Raw genomic sequence first — 15,689 nt, forward strand, 5'->3', positions numbered from 1 at the left:
GCTTCCCAGAAGGTGGCGGACTCAGCCCAAAAATCCGCTCCCCGGGAGCCTCGGGGTGCAACCAAGGGAGCCCCAGCAGCGCCCCGATGCCACGGGGATGGGCACGGCCCCTTGCGGACCCCCCAGATCCCTTCGGCACCTCCAAATCCCTCCGTACGCTTTCCCCGTTCACCCTCCCTTCACCCCTCTGTACTCCCCAGCACTGTCGCAGCCCCGTGGGTGTGATGAGCATGTCAGTGCTCAGCCCGTCGGTGCAGCGCAGGGGTGGAGGCACCGCGGGGAGGAGGTGGCACCGCGTGTTCCCATCCCTGTCACCGCGGCAGGGCGGCCGCCGGTGCTTTTCGGTGCGGGACAGCTCACGCTGGCACGCTTGCACAACTGCAGGCGTGCACGAGCGTGTGCGCTCACACGCCGCTGCAGGCGTGCAAGCAGCACCCTCCGCGCTCTCGCACGCTCGCACGGCCGCCCGTGCACACTCTTGCACATCTGCACGTGTGCCCGTCGCACAAGCGTGCGCTGGGCTGTTCGTGGCACCGCTCGCTCGGACACGCGGGTGGTTTTGACGGTCACGCACTCGTGTGCTTGCACGACTGCGCTTGCACTACCGCACGCTCGGAGCCCCGCGGCCCTGCACCCCACGTGCTTTCGCGCTTGCACAAGCGCACGCCCCGGGATCGCGCCTTGCGCGCTCGCCCCGAGACGTCACATCCCCCGCCGGCCAGCGAGCCGGGGCTGCCTCGGGGGGATGCTGCCAGCAGCGCCGGGGCACGTGGGGCCCCCCCCAAACGGGGCTTGGGCCCCCCCGAAAGAGTTAAAGGAGGCGCGCGGGAAGCCCGTCCCTCCGCGGCCCCATTGGTTTCCCATCCCAGGTACATCCTTTGCTCGTCACCCTCGCCACCCTCGCTAGGCCGCAGCGGCGTCACGAGCTGTGCCGGGGCTCAGCGGGCGCTCGCCCCAGCGGGGCCGGGGCTGGCGGGAGTGGGGTGACGGCCATGGTGAGTGGGGGAGCCCAGCGACACCCCCAAATCTGGGAGAGGTTGAGTGGGGGGCGCTTGGCCGAAGGGGGCGCCGGGTGATGCATCTCCCATGGGATGCTCTTTGTAACCCCATAGGACCCCCCATTGCATCCCAGGGGACCCCCCCAGCATTCCCGTGGGACCCCCTTTGCACCCCCGAGGGACGCCCATGAGACCCTCATTGGGCCCTTAAGGGATTCCCCATTGCATCCCGAGGGACCCCCTAAGACACCCCTACAGCACCCCCAGGGACCCCTGCTGCACCCCCGAGCGCCCCACTCGGGCCCCCCCCGCCGCGTTTGCTTTGTGGCCACTGGCTTCACCAGATGGGGACCCTAAAGTGGGTGCCCCCCTCAGCCCCCCCGCCGCCCCCCGAATCCCCTCTTGACCCAGACCCGCGGGGGTTTGCACCGTGTTTCCCTCTGCAAAGGGGGGGGGGGGGGGGGGCGCCCCCCACCCAGCTGAACCCACTTTTGTGGGGCTGTTTGCGAACACCCCCAAACTGGATTGTTCTCTTCCCTAATGTTTTTTTTTTTTTGGGGGGGGGGGTTGTTTGGTGGTGGTGGGTTTTTTTGGTAAAGTTTAACCCTTTTTTTGCTGCTTTTTAAGCTTTTTAAAAAAAATTAATTTCTCGCCAGCCAAGGCTCCCTGCAAAACTGGGAACTCCCCCCAACCTCCTTTCCCAGCACCCCTGATTAACACCGGCACCCTAATTATTACCAGGGGTTGCTAATTACCCCCGGACATCCTAATTAGCAGGCTGAGCCTTTCTGGGCGCTGACTCCGGGCTGTAGAGGTGCGGGGGCACTTATGGGTGCTGGGGCCGGTGGGTACCGCTTTGCTAGGCGGGGCTTTGGGGGCGCGGGGGTGGCTTAGGGGGGTTCGGGGTGGAGTTGGGGGGCTTTGGGGGGCTGGGGGGAGGCGAAGAATCGCCATCGCGATCGTGGCCGTGGTTGCTCCGAAATGGCGCCCGGACGGGAATTGAAAGCAGCCGGCGGAGGCTCGGGGTGCCCCGGTACGGGCTCGGGGCTCCGCCGGGGGGGCAGAGCCGGGCGCTGGGTGCCCCCCGAGCCTTCCGGGGGGGGGGGGCGGGGTGCGGGCTCCGAGCACGTGGGGCTTATTGTTTATAAAGCGAAGGAGCGATTTGGGGCAAAACCAGGCTATTTAAGGTAATGCTGAGATTCTTGTAAAGAGAGTGGAAATCCCTTGCGTAGGGGGTTAAAGTGTGGGTGTCCCCCCCGTGCACCCTGTGGTGCCCCCCACCCTGTTGGACCTGGGAAAACGCATTTCTATTCGGATTGAAGCAAGCAACAGCTTGGAGGGGGGAGGTATATGACAAAAACTACCTCTTTTTGCTCCAGAAAAGGGGTGCTCCCACTGGAGAGGGGTGGGGAGCACCCATTGGTGCTACTATGCCCCCAATATGGAGGATAGGGGTGTTAAAAATACTTCCCGGGCCCAATTTCCCCCAAATTAAGGATGCTGGGGGTCCATCCCAGCGCCTCTCGGGGGCGTTTTGGGGGAGCTTGGGCTCAGTTTGGATTCTCTGATGGCTTGTACAGCATTGAGCCAGCACATACCTTGTGAAAGGAGAACAGAAAGGGATTAATTTTTGGTCTTTCTCCTTCTGTTTCAGGCTGGGGTAGGCGGGGTGGGGGATCACTGAGGGGAAAAAAATTGCATTTCCTCAGGAAATGGAGTGAAAGCTGGGGTTCCAGGAATTTGGTGTTGCAGAGCCATGGGGGCTTCATGGGTCCCCCCACCACGTGAGCGGGGATTTGTGCCCGGAGCTGCCAATTTCAGCCATGTGCGAAGTACTAAAATAGGTGGAAAAAAGTGAAAGGGGTTGGAAAAAAATAGGATCTAAACAGAGATTTTCCCCATGATAAAATCTTGCAGTTGAGGCTCTTTCGCCACACAGTTCTCAGGCTCCAGGCGGGCGCCCAGGGGAGATTTTGGGGCTGCAAACAGAGATTTTGGTACAACCAAGGAGGGAAACCACATCTTTGTTTTAACCCTTTCTATTCCCCAGGTGGGTTTGTGGTTAATTAAACTGAGGCTGGGATTTGGGATCCGGGGAGGGGATGGGATCCAGGGAGAGGATGAGATTTGTTATTAAGTGTGCAAAGGGAGATTTGGGAATGCTGCTATTGGAAACCAGGCTGAGAACCGGTGCTTTCATTCTCCCAGGGGAAACTGAGGCACGGCTGTGTGGGGTTTTGATCAACTCATCCCTTTGGATGCGGGATGGGGACATCCAGATGGGTGTAAACCCCCTCCCTGCGCTGATTGCGGGTGTAGGGTTGTGAGTGGTGCTGCTCGGGCCATCGGTGGCAGGGTCAGGGTGGATTTTGGGGTGCTCAGCCCCTCGGTGGGGAGTTGAGGGTTGTTTGCTCCGTCGGGAGACAATCCGGCTGGATAGCAGGGCAGTGCCAGCGGGAAGGAAACGGCGGCGGTGGCACGATAAGGGCCGGCTGCCAACCCGTGAGGTTTTCCTTGTTTTTCTGCCGGGGATGAGATAAGAGCCGGGCACAGGCACAAGATAATGCCCGGGAGACACGGCGCCGGGAGGGAGCCCGTCCACAGCTGAAATTCTTGGCGCTGTCGCCTTTGGGTGCTCGCAGGGACGTCTCCGGGTGTTTCACGGTGCGCAGGGTTCACAGATGGGGCGTGGAGCGCGAGCGAGGCGGTAGTGTCAGGGTGAAAAGCCATTTTCTCTGCTGCCAGCCTTTCCCAGGTGCCTGGCACTCCGGGGTTCCCTGGCACAGGGGGGTCCCTCTCCCCGCTGTAGGGCGGAGGTGGATCCGGCTTTATTCCAGGCTGAAGGGGAGGTTGCACAACCCGGCCCTGGGGGAAAGTGAGGCGGGTTCGGGCTTTGCTCAGCTCTTGGCTCCGGCCCTCTTTGCTTTCCATAACCTTCCTCAGGCATTTGTGTAGTGCTTTACTACCTCAGAGCCATTCGGGATTTTGCTCCCCGGAGGAGAAGGTGGCTTTAGAAAGTGTGTAAATCTTCCTTGTCCTTCATCCTCTTCCTCAACCCCGGGTCGCTGAGCACGTCTGTTGCCGATTTCCCTGTGCAGATGTCGACCTACAAGCGGGCAACACTGGACGACGAAGACCCCCTGGACTCACTTGGTGACGGTGATGGATACCCCAATGGCTTCCAGGTATAGCTTCATGTGTCTTTTAGGGAGGAAAAAGGGCATTTTGTGTGCTGGCAAGCAGCAAAGGGGGTGCAGAAGGGTTTTCCACCTGGGACTAGTGTCTGGAGGGTAAAGTCCAGTGTGGGCAGAGCAGTTGGCTCCTGCCACTGCTGCCCTTCGTTCCCCTCCTGGCACGGGGAGCCAGCAGGGCCATATCCTGCCTCCACTGTTTCAACACTCCACCTCCCAGTTTTTCTGCTGCCCAAACCCCTTCCCAGCATGGTTGGGGTGAGCAATTACTGCAGCACTGGGAATTTTGTCCACACACAGAAGGGGATTAATTTCTCCCCAAGCAGTGGGAAAGCAGCTTAAAGAGGGCCGAGGGTGGCAAGACAAAACCCCATGGCTGCCAGTGTCCGGTCTCACCGGGAAAGGTTCAGGTCTGGAGAGATGCTCTCTGTCCTGGCCCCAATCCCAGCTCCATCAGTCTCTAGAATGGTGGTTTCTGCCCCAAATGTGTTTTTGCTTTTCCCGGCGGGGCTGTCTCCACTTGCCGTCACATCGAGATGTTTCCTGGGGATGTTTTTCGGCTGAGTGGGAGTATCCTGTTAAGGCACTTCCCGATGCAGCCTCCACCCTGTCCCAGTGCTGGCAGTGGGGACGGGGACAGCCATGGGGTTATGCTGTGCTTGAGGAGGGGTTCAGGGTGGCACGGGACAGTAGGTGAGCCCTCCGAAACGCTCATCCCGCTCCCTTTCCTGCCATTGTGCCGCCCTTCCTGCCCGGTTTCTGGAAGGCAACTGCTGCCTTTCCCAGCCCGATCCATGACAGATCCCTTGCCGGAGCTAATTTGTGCTGTGGGCTGTAGGAAGCAAAATGGGGGCTGCATCAGTGAGCTTTTCTGCCAGCGGGGAGACGACGCTGCTCTTCCCACAGGTGAACTTCCGCAGCTCACGGAGCAGCTGGGGCTGCTGGGCTGAGCGGACGCGTGCCGAGAAGCAGCTGGTGGTGCTGGTGGGGGTGCTAGCGGTGCTGCTCGTGGCCTGTCTGCTGGGACTCGTCTTCCAGTACAGAGCCAGTAAGTCCTTTGGCCGTTTTTTGGGGGCCAAAACTCCCCCAGCAAAGAAAGGATCCTGGGCTCAGCCTCTGCGTGCAAACACTGAAGCAGAGCAGCTTATCTGAGCAACTGGTGGGGATGGTTTGCTCAAGCTTTGAGCAAACAACTGCGCAGGGATCCTGCCCCCTTTACCAGGGGAGTTGCTGGGGAGTTCCCAGAGTGGGATATTTGGTGCAAGGGTGAGATGCTTACCTGCACCCCTCCCCCCAGGACAGGATTCTTGGGTATCAAACAGGATGTTCAGGTGTGGGGTGGGATCTTTGGGCTCAAGACGGGATGGTTACCTGCACCCCTTAACCCCTGGGCAGGATGCTCAGGTGCAGGATAAGGTGTTCCTCTGATCCTTTGTCCTGTTGCTTGATGCTTGAGCACAGGATGGACCGTTTTCCTGCATCCTTCACCCCAGGGTGGATGACTGGGCACTAGGCAGGATCCTTGGGCCTAAGATGAGATACTTGCCCTGGGATGGGATGATTTGGCCAGATGCTCAGACATAGGTCAGGATGCTAGTCCATATTGCTTGCCCTAGGGCAGGGTGTTAAGGCACCAGGTGGGATGCTCAGGCACCAAGTGGGGTATTTGCCCGCATCCTTCAGTGCGGGGCAGGATGCTCTGTGGTGCTGCTCATCCTGCTGCAGCAGAGGAGCTGAACCTGTCCCTGCCTCCCCCAGGGCCGCCTGCCATGTGCCTGTCGGAAGCCTGCATCTCCGTCACCAGCTCCATCCTCAGCTCACTGGACCGCGCCGTGAATCCCTGCGAGGACTTCTTCAGCTACGCCTGTGGGGGCTGGATTAAGGCTAACCCCCTCCCCGATGGTCACTCGCGCTGGGGCACCTTCAACAACCTCTGGGAGCACAACCAGGCCATCATGAAGCACCTGCTGGGTGAGTGCGTGGGAGCGGTGGGACCCGGCATTGCTCAGGGGCCCTGTTAGGTCCAGGGGATGCCAAAAACATATGCACGTGAGGTTGGGATTGAACTCCAGCGTCAAACCAGTCTGTGACACAAATGCTGTGAGGACATTGAGAAACAGGTCCTGGCTGTGTTTGCTCTCCTAGATGGTCCTGAGATTTTTGACTGTGGTGTTGCTAGTCTTTGGTGCCAAGTAGAGAAAAGAGTCCTGGCCTCTGCCCTGTAAACCCCATGGTGGCATTCCCAGGAGCTCTGAAATTCAGGATTTGCACTTCAGGCTGCATCCAGAGGCTGCAGTGCCCCAGTATCACCCGAAGGATATGCATTTTTCCTGTTCCTATAGCTTCCAGCCTTTGTGAGCAGCCTTTTGGGGGGCTGGCTGCCAATATGGCCATTTTTTGGGGGGCCAAAACTCCCCCAGCAAAGGGAGGATCCTGGGCTCAGCCTGTGCGTGCGAACACCGAAGCAGAGCGGCTTATCCGAGCAACTGGCGGGGACGGTTTGTTCAAGCTTTGAGCAAACAACTGGCTCCTTATCAGCACTTTCCACTGCGCCAGGGCTGATTATCTGGAAAGAGAAGGTTTGGGAAAAGTGTTGTCTTTTGAGAGAAAGGGGGTGGCGCGGGAACAGCTTCGTCCCTGGCTTTTCCCGCAGAAATCTGGCGCTGGTTTTACCGGGAGAAGAGACTGGGCGGCCAGCCAAGTGGTCGCGTTCGGCATTTCCTTGAATTCCTTGGAGCTGAGGGACCTTTAGTTAATAAAACCACACAGCTGGGAAGCCAAAGGTGCAAGCTGTGTCATCAGGAAAATAAATAAAAAAACCCCAAAAACCCTCTGGGGAAGCAGAATTTTAGCTGGGGACATGAAAGGAAGGTTTTGGAGGCAGAGGAGAAAAATGGGTTTATTGTTCCTTTTTGCAGGAATAAATAATACAGGGCTGGGGGCACCAGCTCAGAGGCAAGGGCAGCACCCAGGGCTGGATGATGCTAGGAATTCCAGAGCTGCTGGAAAAATGCTTTTTGTTTTTTCTTTCTTTCTTTATCTTTTGTCCCCAAAGAGTTGGGGCAGTCACTGTGGGTGGGAAATGAGACGGGGGAGCAGGAGGCCAAGAAGGGCTGGGGCCAATGGGATGCTCTTGGGAGCATGGTGGGGACTATTGGGACAATCCTTGGCACCTTTTTGGAGCCTAGCCTTGCACAAATGGGGCTGAATCCTTCTGGCTCCCAGGGGCCCATCCGAGGGGCCCCCTGTGATTCTCCCTGGGTCCCTCCCACAGAAAACACCACGGCCAATGTGTCAAGCGAGGCAGAGCGCAAAGCACAGCGCTATTACCAAGCCTGCATGAATGAGAGCAAGATCGAGGAGCTGCGTGCTACCCCACTCACAGAGCTCATCCAAAAGGTTTGTCCCAGTCCTTGTGGAAAAGCCATCTTCCCTCTGCAAAATGGGGGGAAAAGCTCAGTCGTGGGCAGTCCCAGCACCCTCCAGACTCCATTCTTGGTGCTATCTGTGGAAGAGCGTCCCCCAGGTCAGGCAGGCAGAGGCAGGGATTTATAATCCTATATTGGGACTTCTTAGCCCTCTTGCAAGATGTTTCCCCCCAGGATGGATATTGAGGGGATATTGAAGTGATTCCAGGTGGCTGTTTCTTACCCAAAAGTTGGTTGCTGTCTGTCCCCAGCTGGGTGGCTGGAACATCACCGGTACCTGGGCCAGCGACAACTTCAACGAGACGCTGCGGGAAGTGACAGCACATTATCGCACCTCGCCCTTCTTTTCTGTCTACGTCAGCGCCGACTCCAAGAACTCCAACAGCAACGTCATCCAGGTGGATCAGTCGGGGCTGGGCCTGCCGTCGCGGGATTACTACCTGAACAAGACGGAGAATGAGAAGGTGAAGGTGTCGGGGGAAACGTGGGTTGGCTGGGGGGATGCTGTGGGTGGGTGGCACCTGCCATGCTGATGCCACTTGTCTGACCACACAGGTGCTCGCCGGGTACCTGAACTACATGGTGCAGCTGGGGATGTTCCTGGGAGGCACCGATGAGGAGTCAACACGGCGGCAGATGCAGCAGATCTTGGACTTTGAGACAGCCTTGGCCAACATCACCATCCCACAGGAGAAGCACCGGGATGAGGAGGTCATCTATCATAAAATGACAGCAGGAGACCTAAAGGTAGGGATGGAGCTGGTGAGCTTCCTCATTCTGCTGTGGTTTGGGAAGCGGGGTGGACTGTGGAGGTGACGCAGCTCCTCGGGGAATCCTGACGCCAGCTGACGCAGCCTGGGAAGCTCTTGTGCAGTAGCTTGGCCCATGTCCTCCTTGGGGAAATCCCACCCTGACCCTTCCTCCCAGCCTCTAGACCACCCCTGGGGCTGGCAGCTGTCCTACTGCAGCACTTATGTCCTCCTGGCACTGCTACCCGTGGACATCAGCCAGGTCACCTCCTGGTGTCCCCAGAGGAGCTCTAATGACTTGTGTCAACATTTCTGACACTCACCCCATTTTCTTTTCCTTTGTGTGAGGAAATTGTTTACTCCCCTCCAACCTTTTGAGGATGCTGCTTTTACAGGAACTGGCCTCTGCAAAATCAGCTGAATCCATCACATGGGGACTGATGCAGCCGATTCCAGCTCAAGAAGCAGCTGCCACCCCCTGCAATGGTTTTTGGGTCCATAGCAGCACTGTGGCTTTTTCAGGAGCTGGCACCGGCTGTGGACTGGATGCCCTTCCTCTCCACGGTCTTCTACCCTGTGGAGCTCAACGAGTCAGAGCCCGTTGTGGTCTATGCCAAGGAGTACCTGGAGCAGGTTTCTGACCTCATCCTGCACACGGATAAGTGGTAAGGACCCCCAGCCTGTACAGAGACACAGGTGCCCAGGGTGGGCAGGAATGTGCTGCTGCCTACTCACTGCCTCTCACCATAGTCTCCTCAACAACTACATGATCTGGAACCTGGTGCGGAAAACCAGCCCGCTCCTTGACCAGCGCTTCCGGGATGCCGAGGAAAAATTCATGGAAGTGATGTATGGGACAAAGAAGGTGAGGGCAGAGTCCCCAGGGCCCTCAAGTGATGGCTTTTTATGTCAAGGCCCTGTCATGTGGCATCCAAACAATAGAGATGTGGGGTAGCTTTTGGGGTGGCGGGGGGATGGAAGGGCCAAGTGGAGCAAGGGGTGGGAATGTGGAGGGCTTTGTTCAATGCCACCACTGATGACCACCTCTTGTCCCATGCAGAGTTGCCTCCCACGCTGGAAGTTTTGCATCAGTGACACGGACAACAACCTGGGCTTCGCCCTGGGGGCCATGTTTGTCAAGGCCACCTTTGCTGAGGACAGCAAGCAGGTGGTACGTCCCCAAGGCAGCAGCGTGCAAGTCCTGGTGCTGGGAAAGCCCCACCAGTGGTGGAACCATCGGGGCAGACAATGTTTCTCTGTCCATCTTGTTGTGTTTGCTGTGCATGTCCGTGTGCCGGGTTTTTCACTATGTGTTGTCTTGGCCGCCCAGCCTCTTCCTCCCTGTGGTGTGAAGGTCCTTGACCTCTCTGGGACAGGAAGCCAGCTCTCTGGACTGACACTGTGCTGCCTTGTTTTGTCTAGGCAGAGGAAATGATCGCGGAGATTAAAACTGCCTTCGAGGAAAGCCTGGAGACCCTGCAGTGGATGGATGAAGAGACGAGGAGATCAGCCAAAGAGAAGGTGAGGCACTGGTGGCTGCACTGGGGAGATGATGAGGGTGGAGGATGCTGGAACCAGGTGAGCCTGTCCTTCCATCTCTGGCACCAAAAACACTCTGGTCCTTGTCACCCTCCAGGCAGATGCCATCTACAACATGATCGGCTACCCCAAGTTCATCATGGACCCCAAGGAGCTGGATAAAGTCTTTAATGACGTGAGTTGTCAGATATGTCCCCTGGGTCTTCTACAGGACGTACAGGATGTGCCCATATCACCATGGCCTGAGGGCAGCCTTGAACCCCAGGTTTCCTCCAGAAGTCTCACTGATGTCCTTGGCCCTTCTCTAGGGCCTTCCCAGAGAGCTGTGGGCCAGTCCTGGGGTGGCTGGGGCTCTTGGGATTCCTGCCTGGGAAAAGGAGGAGCTGTTTTCCGTAAGGGTGATTCATTGTCCTCCAGAGACTCCACAGATGTTGGAGGAGGAGAAACAGGAGAAGTCATAACTCTGCTGGCTCTGGAGGCTCAAATGTGACTGTAGAGGGAGGAGTGGGGCTGAGCAATCACTGCACACCACTCAAGCCTCGTTCCTTTGCAGTACGAGGCCGTGCCTGACCTCTACTTTGAGAACGTCATGCAGTTTTACAACTTCTCAGCCAGGGTCACGGCTGACCAGCTCCGGAAACCGCCAAACCGGGACCAGTAAGTCCTCTGCTCCACTTCCCTGTTGTATTCAGTGGGGAGTGTCAGCATATCTGGAGCACTGGGATTTGGTCTCCACCAGCCTGTGCTGGTTTTGGGGAGATAAATTTAGGGCAACAGCTTTGCAACAGAAGTGGATGTTGTTGGAGCAAACACTGGTGATGGTTTGTGTTGCCATGTTGGCCATGTTTGTGTTCCTGCAGGTGGAGCATGACACCTCCAACGGTCAACGCGTATTACTCTCCCACCAAGAATGAGATTGTCTTCCCTGCTGGCATCCTCCAGGCTCCCTTTTACACCCGTGCATCCCCAAAGTAAGAGCCACGGGAAAACAGTGAGGGCAGGATTCCCAGCTTTCCTCCTGTACCCAAATCTGAGGCTAAGTTTCATGGCTGTGAGGAGCAGAGGCTGCTTTCTTAACCTCTCCATTACCCTCCTGCAGGTCCCTGAATTTTGGTGGGATTGGTGTGGTGGTGGGCCACGAGTTGACACACGCCTTTGATGACCAAGGTATGGGCAGGGCCAGGTGGGTGGGCAGCTGGAGAGGTGGCCAGTATGAGATGAAAAATCCACTGTGTTTTTGCAGGCCGGGAATATGACAAAGATGGCAACCTGCGTCCCTGGTGGAAGAACTCCTCGGTGGAGGCCTTCAAGCGTCAGACAGCATGCATGGTGGAGCAGTACAGCAACTACACTGTCAACGGCGAGGCGGTCAATGGCAAGCACACCCTCGGGGAGAACATCGCTGACAATGGGGGCCTCAAGGCTGCCTACCGGGTAGGACCATGGGGCTGGGGAAATTCCAAGGGGGACATGGCGTGGTGGGATTTGTGTTGTCTCTTGATCCGCCTGTGCTCCCTGGTCTTCAGGCATATCAAAACTGGCTGAAAAAGAATGGGAATGAAGAAACACTCCCAACTCTCGGTCTCACCAACTACCAGCTCTTCTTCGTTGGCTTCGCACAGGTAGGTCACGTGGTGACCTTGGGAGGGTGGGCACACGGGTTTTTGTGGGTGGAGCATGCCCAGATGGGGTTGGGAGGGTGTGATCGCAAAACTCAGTCCTCTGGAGATGATGTAGTGGATGGAGAATGGGATTGGGGTGATGCTGGTTACAAAGCAAGACAAAGCTGAAGCTCAAGCTGCCTTGGCTCCCATCACGCAGGCAGAGGGGTTGGATTCAGCACTGAGCCAGCCCCATGGTGGTGGGTGTCAGTACTCAGGCCCCTCGCGCTCCATTTGCAGGTGTGGTGTTCGGTTCGCACACCCGAGAGCTCACACGAGGGGCTCATCACCGATCCCCACAGCCCCTCGCGTTTCCGCGTCATTGGCACAGTCTCCAACTCCCGGGAGTTCGCGGAGCACTTCAGCTGCCCCCCAGGCTCCCCCATGAACCCCCTCAAGAAGTGTGAAGTCTGGTGATGGGCGAGTGCCCAAGGGAACCAGCGGCTGGTTGCTTCATCCTCTGCCAACAGCTGGGCTTCCCCAGTCCTTTGAGGCTCAAACCACTTCTCCGTGCCACAGAGAGCCCAACTCTTCAGCCAGAGCGGTGTCTGCATCCCCGGCATTGTCCGAGGTTCAATCCACTGTGAAAACTCCTTATCCCCCTGCTTGTTGGTGAAATGACTTCAGTTTGGGGGTATCTTCTTTCCCACCATGCCTGGGCCACGTGTCAAGGCACACGTGTCCATGGGCGCTGCCCGTATTTACACCACAGCGCTCAGCCTGACCCACCGCCTGGCAAAACCCCTCTGTTACGGAGGTGATAAAGGGAACCCCCAACAGTGGAAGGTTTGTCTGCGTGTCTGAATACACCCAGTGTACCACCTTGTCTCCAAAGATGCGCACATGAGGGTGGAAAATATTTTTAGATATATTTTTGGGGGAGGGAAATATATATTTTTTTTTCATGTGTCGTGGAATACACTGGAAATTTTCAGGGAAAATGCATTTAAAAGCCTTTTTTTAGTACAAGATTAGTATATTTATTAATTTTTTTTACTTAGTGCAGCTGTAGGTGTAGTACCCTGTGGTGACAGTCCCTTGGCCAGGGAAGCTGGCTAGGGCCGTGGATATAACTTTCCAGTCTTGGATCCTGTGTTTCTCTGGGAGAGACTATCCTCAGATGATGCTGATGGGGAAAATTAGGGACAGTGGGCCTGGAGACAGGGCTGGAGGATGCTGCAAGTCACAGAGACTGTGCTGGGATGCTGCAGCTCCTGGGATTAGCTTTAATTTCAGAGTGTAAAGGGAAAAATTGACGCAACCAAAGATGTAACCAAGGTGGTGATGGGGTGGATGAAGCATCCTGTTCTACCTCCTGTCCCCTCTGAAGCCAGGCCAGCCAGGATTTCCTGGCCCAAAAGCTTCCCAGACAAGTGCAGGCGGTTCCTGCCGCTGCTTCTCTCACGCCAAGCCTGCCCTCTGCCCGGGAAACTGCAAGCCCCAAAAGCACCATGTGGCCCCAAAACTCTGTCCCTCCACAGCTGGTTTGAGAAGTGATCAGGATTGGGCTGAGAGACTTTTTTAAGAGATGTTTTTAATACTTGTTTTGAGGGGAAAGCACTGACAGGAGCTCAGGTGCTGCGTGTTGTCACTCTAGACAACGCAGAGACCTAGAGGGATTTTTAATATTTATATGTAAAGGGAGGGATGGAAGGGGCTGGATTTTTGTAACTATTTTTTCACCCTATGCGTGGGGCTTATTGTAATTGAAATAATAAATACTTTTTACTGGATTTGGAGCTGATCACAACTCATACTTTCTTATAGCAGGAGAGTCTGCATCCCTTTATTTATGCTTTTCTCCCTGTGCGCACCACTGAACCCGTCCCATGCTGACAAAACTGAGCCAAGCAGCCTTTTTCCAGCCTGCGCTTGGTGACTGCTGCCTCCCTTGGAGGCTAGATCCAGGGCATTTTGCCCAAAAACCCACTCTCACGGCGGGTGGCTCTTTGCTTTCCACCTCTATGGCATGGCCCCACACAGCTCCCCAGCAGGGAGGTCTTTCCTGGATGCTTTTCCTTCCTCCCAGGTGAGTTTTTGGCCGGCTGGGCTGTGCTGGGATCCAGCGGCACAGGCCCCGCGCAGGTTTCTCTCCAAACTCCCATATTTATGGCCTGGTGATGCTGGTGGGTTGCTGCCAGCTCTGTAACACAGGCCAACGTTCTCTCCGAGCAGATGCTCCATGGCTTCATCAGGCTTGCCCAAAAAATGCAAGGCAGGATCTGGGCTGCAGGCTCCTTGCAAGCCTCACCCCAGCACCTGGCAGAGCTGATGGCCATAAAACAAGCCAAGTGCTGGGTACTCCTTTGCTATTTAGCCTTGGAATTGTTAATCGGGACTGGATTTGGGGAAAAACTAGGAGGCTGCAGCCCACTGGTAACAAACTTTTGGGAATACAGAGTGTTTCTGCTGCTGCCATGGGCAGGACTGAGCCAGCAGTGAGCCGAGGACAGGGGTGTTGCGTAAATAAGACATTAAAATACCTCTCTGACTGTTTTTACCGTGTTTTCTCACCCACGTGGAATTGAAATGTAGTAATAGCACTCACTTTCTGCTTGCACGACTCGGTGTGAGGCCCTCGGTTTCCTGCAGCGCTGGGGAGCGGCCGTGGCCGTTGTTTTCCCTGAGATCTGCCTGGAAATGGCGCAAACCCGCAGAGGGCGGTGGAGCCGAGAAAATCGCTGCCTGCACACTCCAGTGCCGGGCTGGCAGGAGCCAGCGATGTTACCGGAGTCCTATTTTGGTCTGGATGTGGCTCCGCGTGTTTAAATTGTGGTGGAATACCTGCATTCCTAGGGAAAGAGAGGAGCAACGTGGGTCGAAGGCAAAGAGGAATAGAGTGAGACTGGGGTGACAGGGTGTTTTCCCAGCTGCAAGGAGCAGGGAAGGCAGCACAGGCGTCACATGGAGATGCTGTTAGAAGTGGTTTAACCATCCAAAAAAGAAGTACTTTGGCTCTCTGGGGCTTACTCGCAGGGAGGGACCAGGCAGGTGATGGCTCAGGGACAGCCCCAGGGCAGGAAGGATTTCGAGGGTGACCATTAACTGTGTTGTGGTGGGAGACGCTGTGGTCAAGGCTCCCCGTGCCGGGCTGGGAGCGGGTGGCAGGAGTTTTCCTCCCTGGGAGGCTGCCGGGCGTAGGGAGAGCGGGCAGGAGGTGAATCATCCCGCTCTGTGCCAGCGCCTGGTGTGGGCTTGCCTGGTCCTGGGTGGTATTTGCTTTATTTTGCGCTCAGCTATGCCCTGGAGGGCTGAGACGTTTGCCGAGGGCTGAGCCCGGGCAGGGGAGGAATGGGGAAAGCTCCAAGCAGGACTTTTTTTTTTTTTTTTTTTTTTTTTTAATGGTGGGGGTTTTTCGTGTCTGGAGGGTGTTGGAAGAGGATCCGTGCAGGAGAAGCCGAAAGAGGGAGGTGCTGCTGTGCTGCGCTGGGTGAAAGCATGCACCTGGAGCATGCTGGAGCCTCCAAATGGAGCTGGAAATGGGGGCTGTTCATAGGTTTGGTGGGGCTGAGACAGCTGTTGAGAGGTGAGAGGCTGAACCCAACCATCTGAACTGCCCTTCTCCGTCCCACTTTGTTCCCTCCAGGTAGGATCTAACCCCTGTCACATCAAAACAGTGCTGAGGTCACCTACTGGGACAACCAGATTTTAGGGGCAAAAGCTTCCCTGAAAAAGCCACACCTTCCTGAAGGCAGGAGGACGGGGAGTGGGAGGTGGGGAGCAGATTTCTAAATCCCACCTTGCAGCTGGGACCTGCTCATTCTGAGCACTGTTGAGTTTTCACTCGGAGCCAAGCAACAACAAGGCTGCGTCTCCTCACTGACTCCTAGGACCGTGGCTTTGTGCTTTATGCTTTTCTCTTCATGAGTGTCCTTCCAGGAAAACAGCCATTTTCCAGTGATACCCCAATCCTGTATTTTCCTAAGTTCACCAACAGCTCCAGCATTCCTACTACACTCTGTGCTGTGGGGTTGTATCTCTGCTGTGGCAGGTACACGAGAGACTGGTGGGACTGGAAAAAGGGCTGGCTCCTGAAACAGGAGCTCAGCACTGTAGGCTGCAGCTGCCCACAGTGACACATTGGTTCCCAGGTGCTAATAAAGCTAGCAGGAAAAAGAGGAAA

At 56.4% G+C, this 15,689-nt stretch overlaps 1 protein-coding gene across 6 annotated transcripts; it reads left to right on the forward strand.

The window, feature by feature from the left end:
• Nucleotides 1-705: 705 nt before the first annotated feature.
• Nucleotides 706-13,305, forward strand: ECE1 (endothelin converting enzyme 1). Of its 6 annotated transcripts, none has more exons than XM_032131534.1 (18): nucleotides 706-869; nucleotides 4,097-4,183; nucleotides 5,096-5,237; nucleotides 5,948-6,160; nucleotides 7,464-7,588; nucleotides 7,869-8,081; nucleotides 8,173-8,364; nucleotides 8,889-9,031; nucleotides 9,117-9,231; nucleotides 9,427-9,537; nucleotides 9,789-9,887; nucleotides 10,003-10,080; nucleotides 10,459-10,562; nucleotides 10,766-10,876; nucleotides 11,005-11,072; nucleotides 11,149-11,339; nucleotides 11,432-11,527; nucleotides 11,807-13,305. In XM_032131534.1, exons 2-18 carry the CDS (start codon nucleotides 4,097-4,099, stop codon nucleotides 11,981-11,983), a joined length of 2,265 nt encoding a protein of 754 aa, XP_031987425.1. In that variant the 5' UTR covers nucleotides 706-869; the 3' UTR covers nucleotides 11,984-13,305. The 6 variants fall into 6 exon arrangements, with proteins under 6 accessions (XP_031987425.1, XP_031987424.1, XP_031987427.1 ...); XM_032131533.1 differs by lacking the exon at nucleotides 706-869 and adding an exon at nucleotides 889-995; XM_032131536.1 differs by lacking the exon at nucleotides 706-869 and adding an exon at nucleotides 1,746-1,842.
• Nucleotides 13,306-15,689: the final 2,384 nt, after the last annotated feature.

This window comes from Corvus moneduloides, chromosome 22 (assembly GCF_009650955.1).
Source record: "Corvus moneduloides isolate bCorMon1 chromosome 22, bCorMon1.pri, whole genome shotgun sequence".
Classification (NCBI taxonomy): Eukaryota; Metazoa; Chordata; class Aves; order Passeriformes; family Corvidae; genus Corvus; species Corvus moneduloides.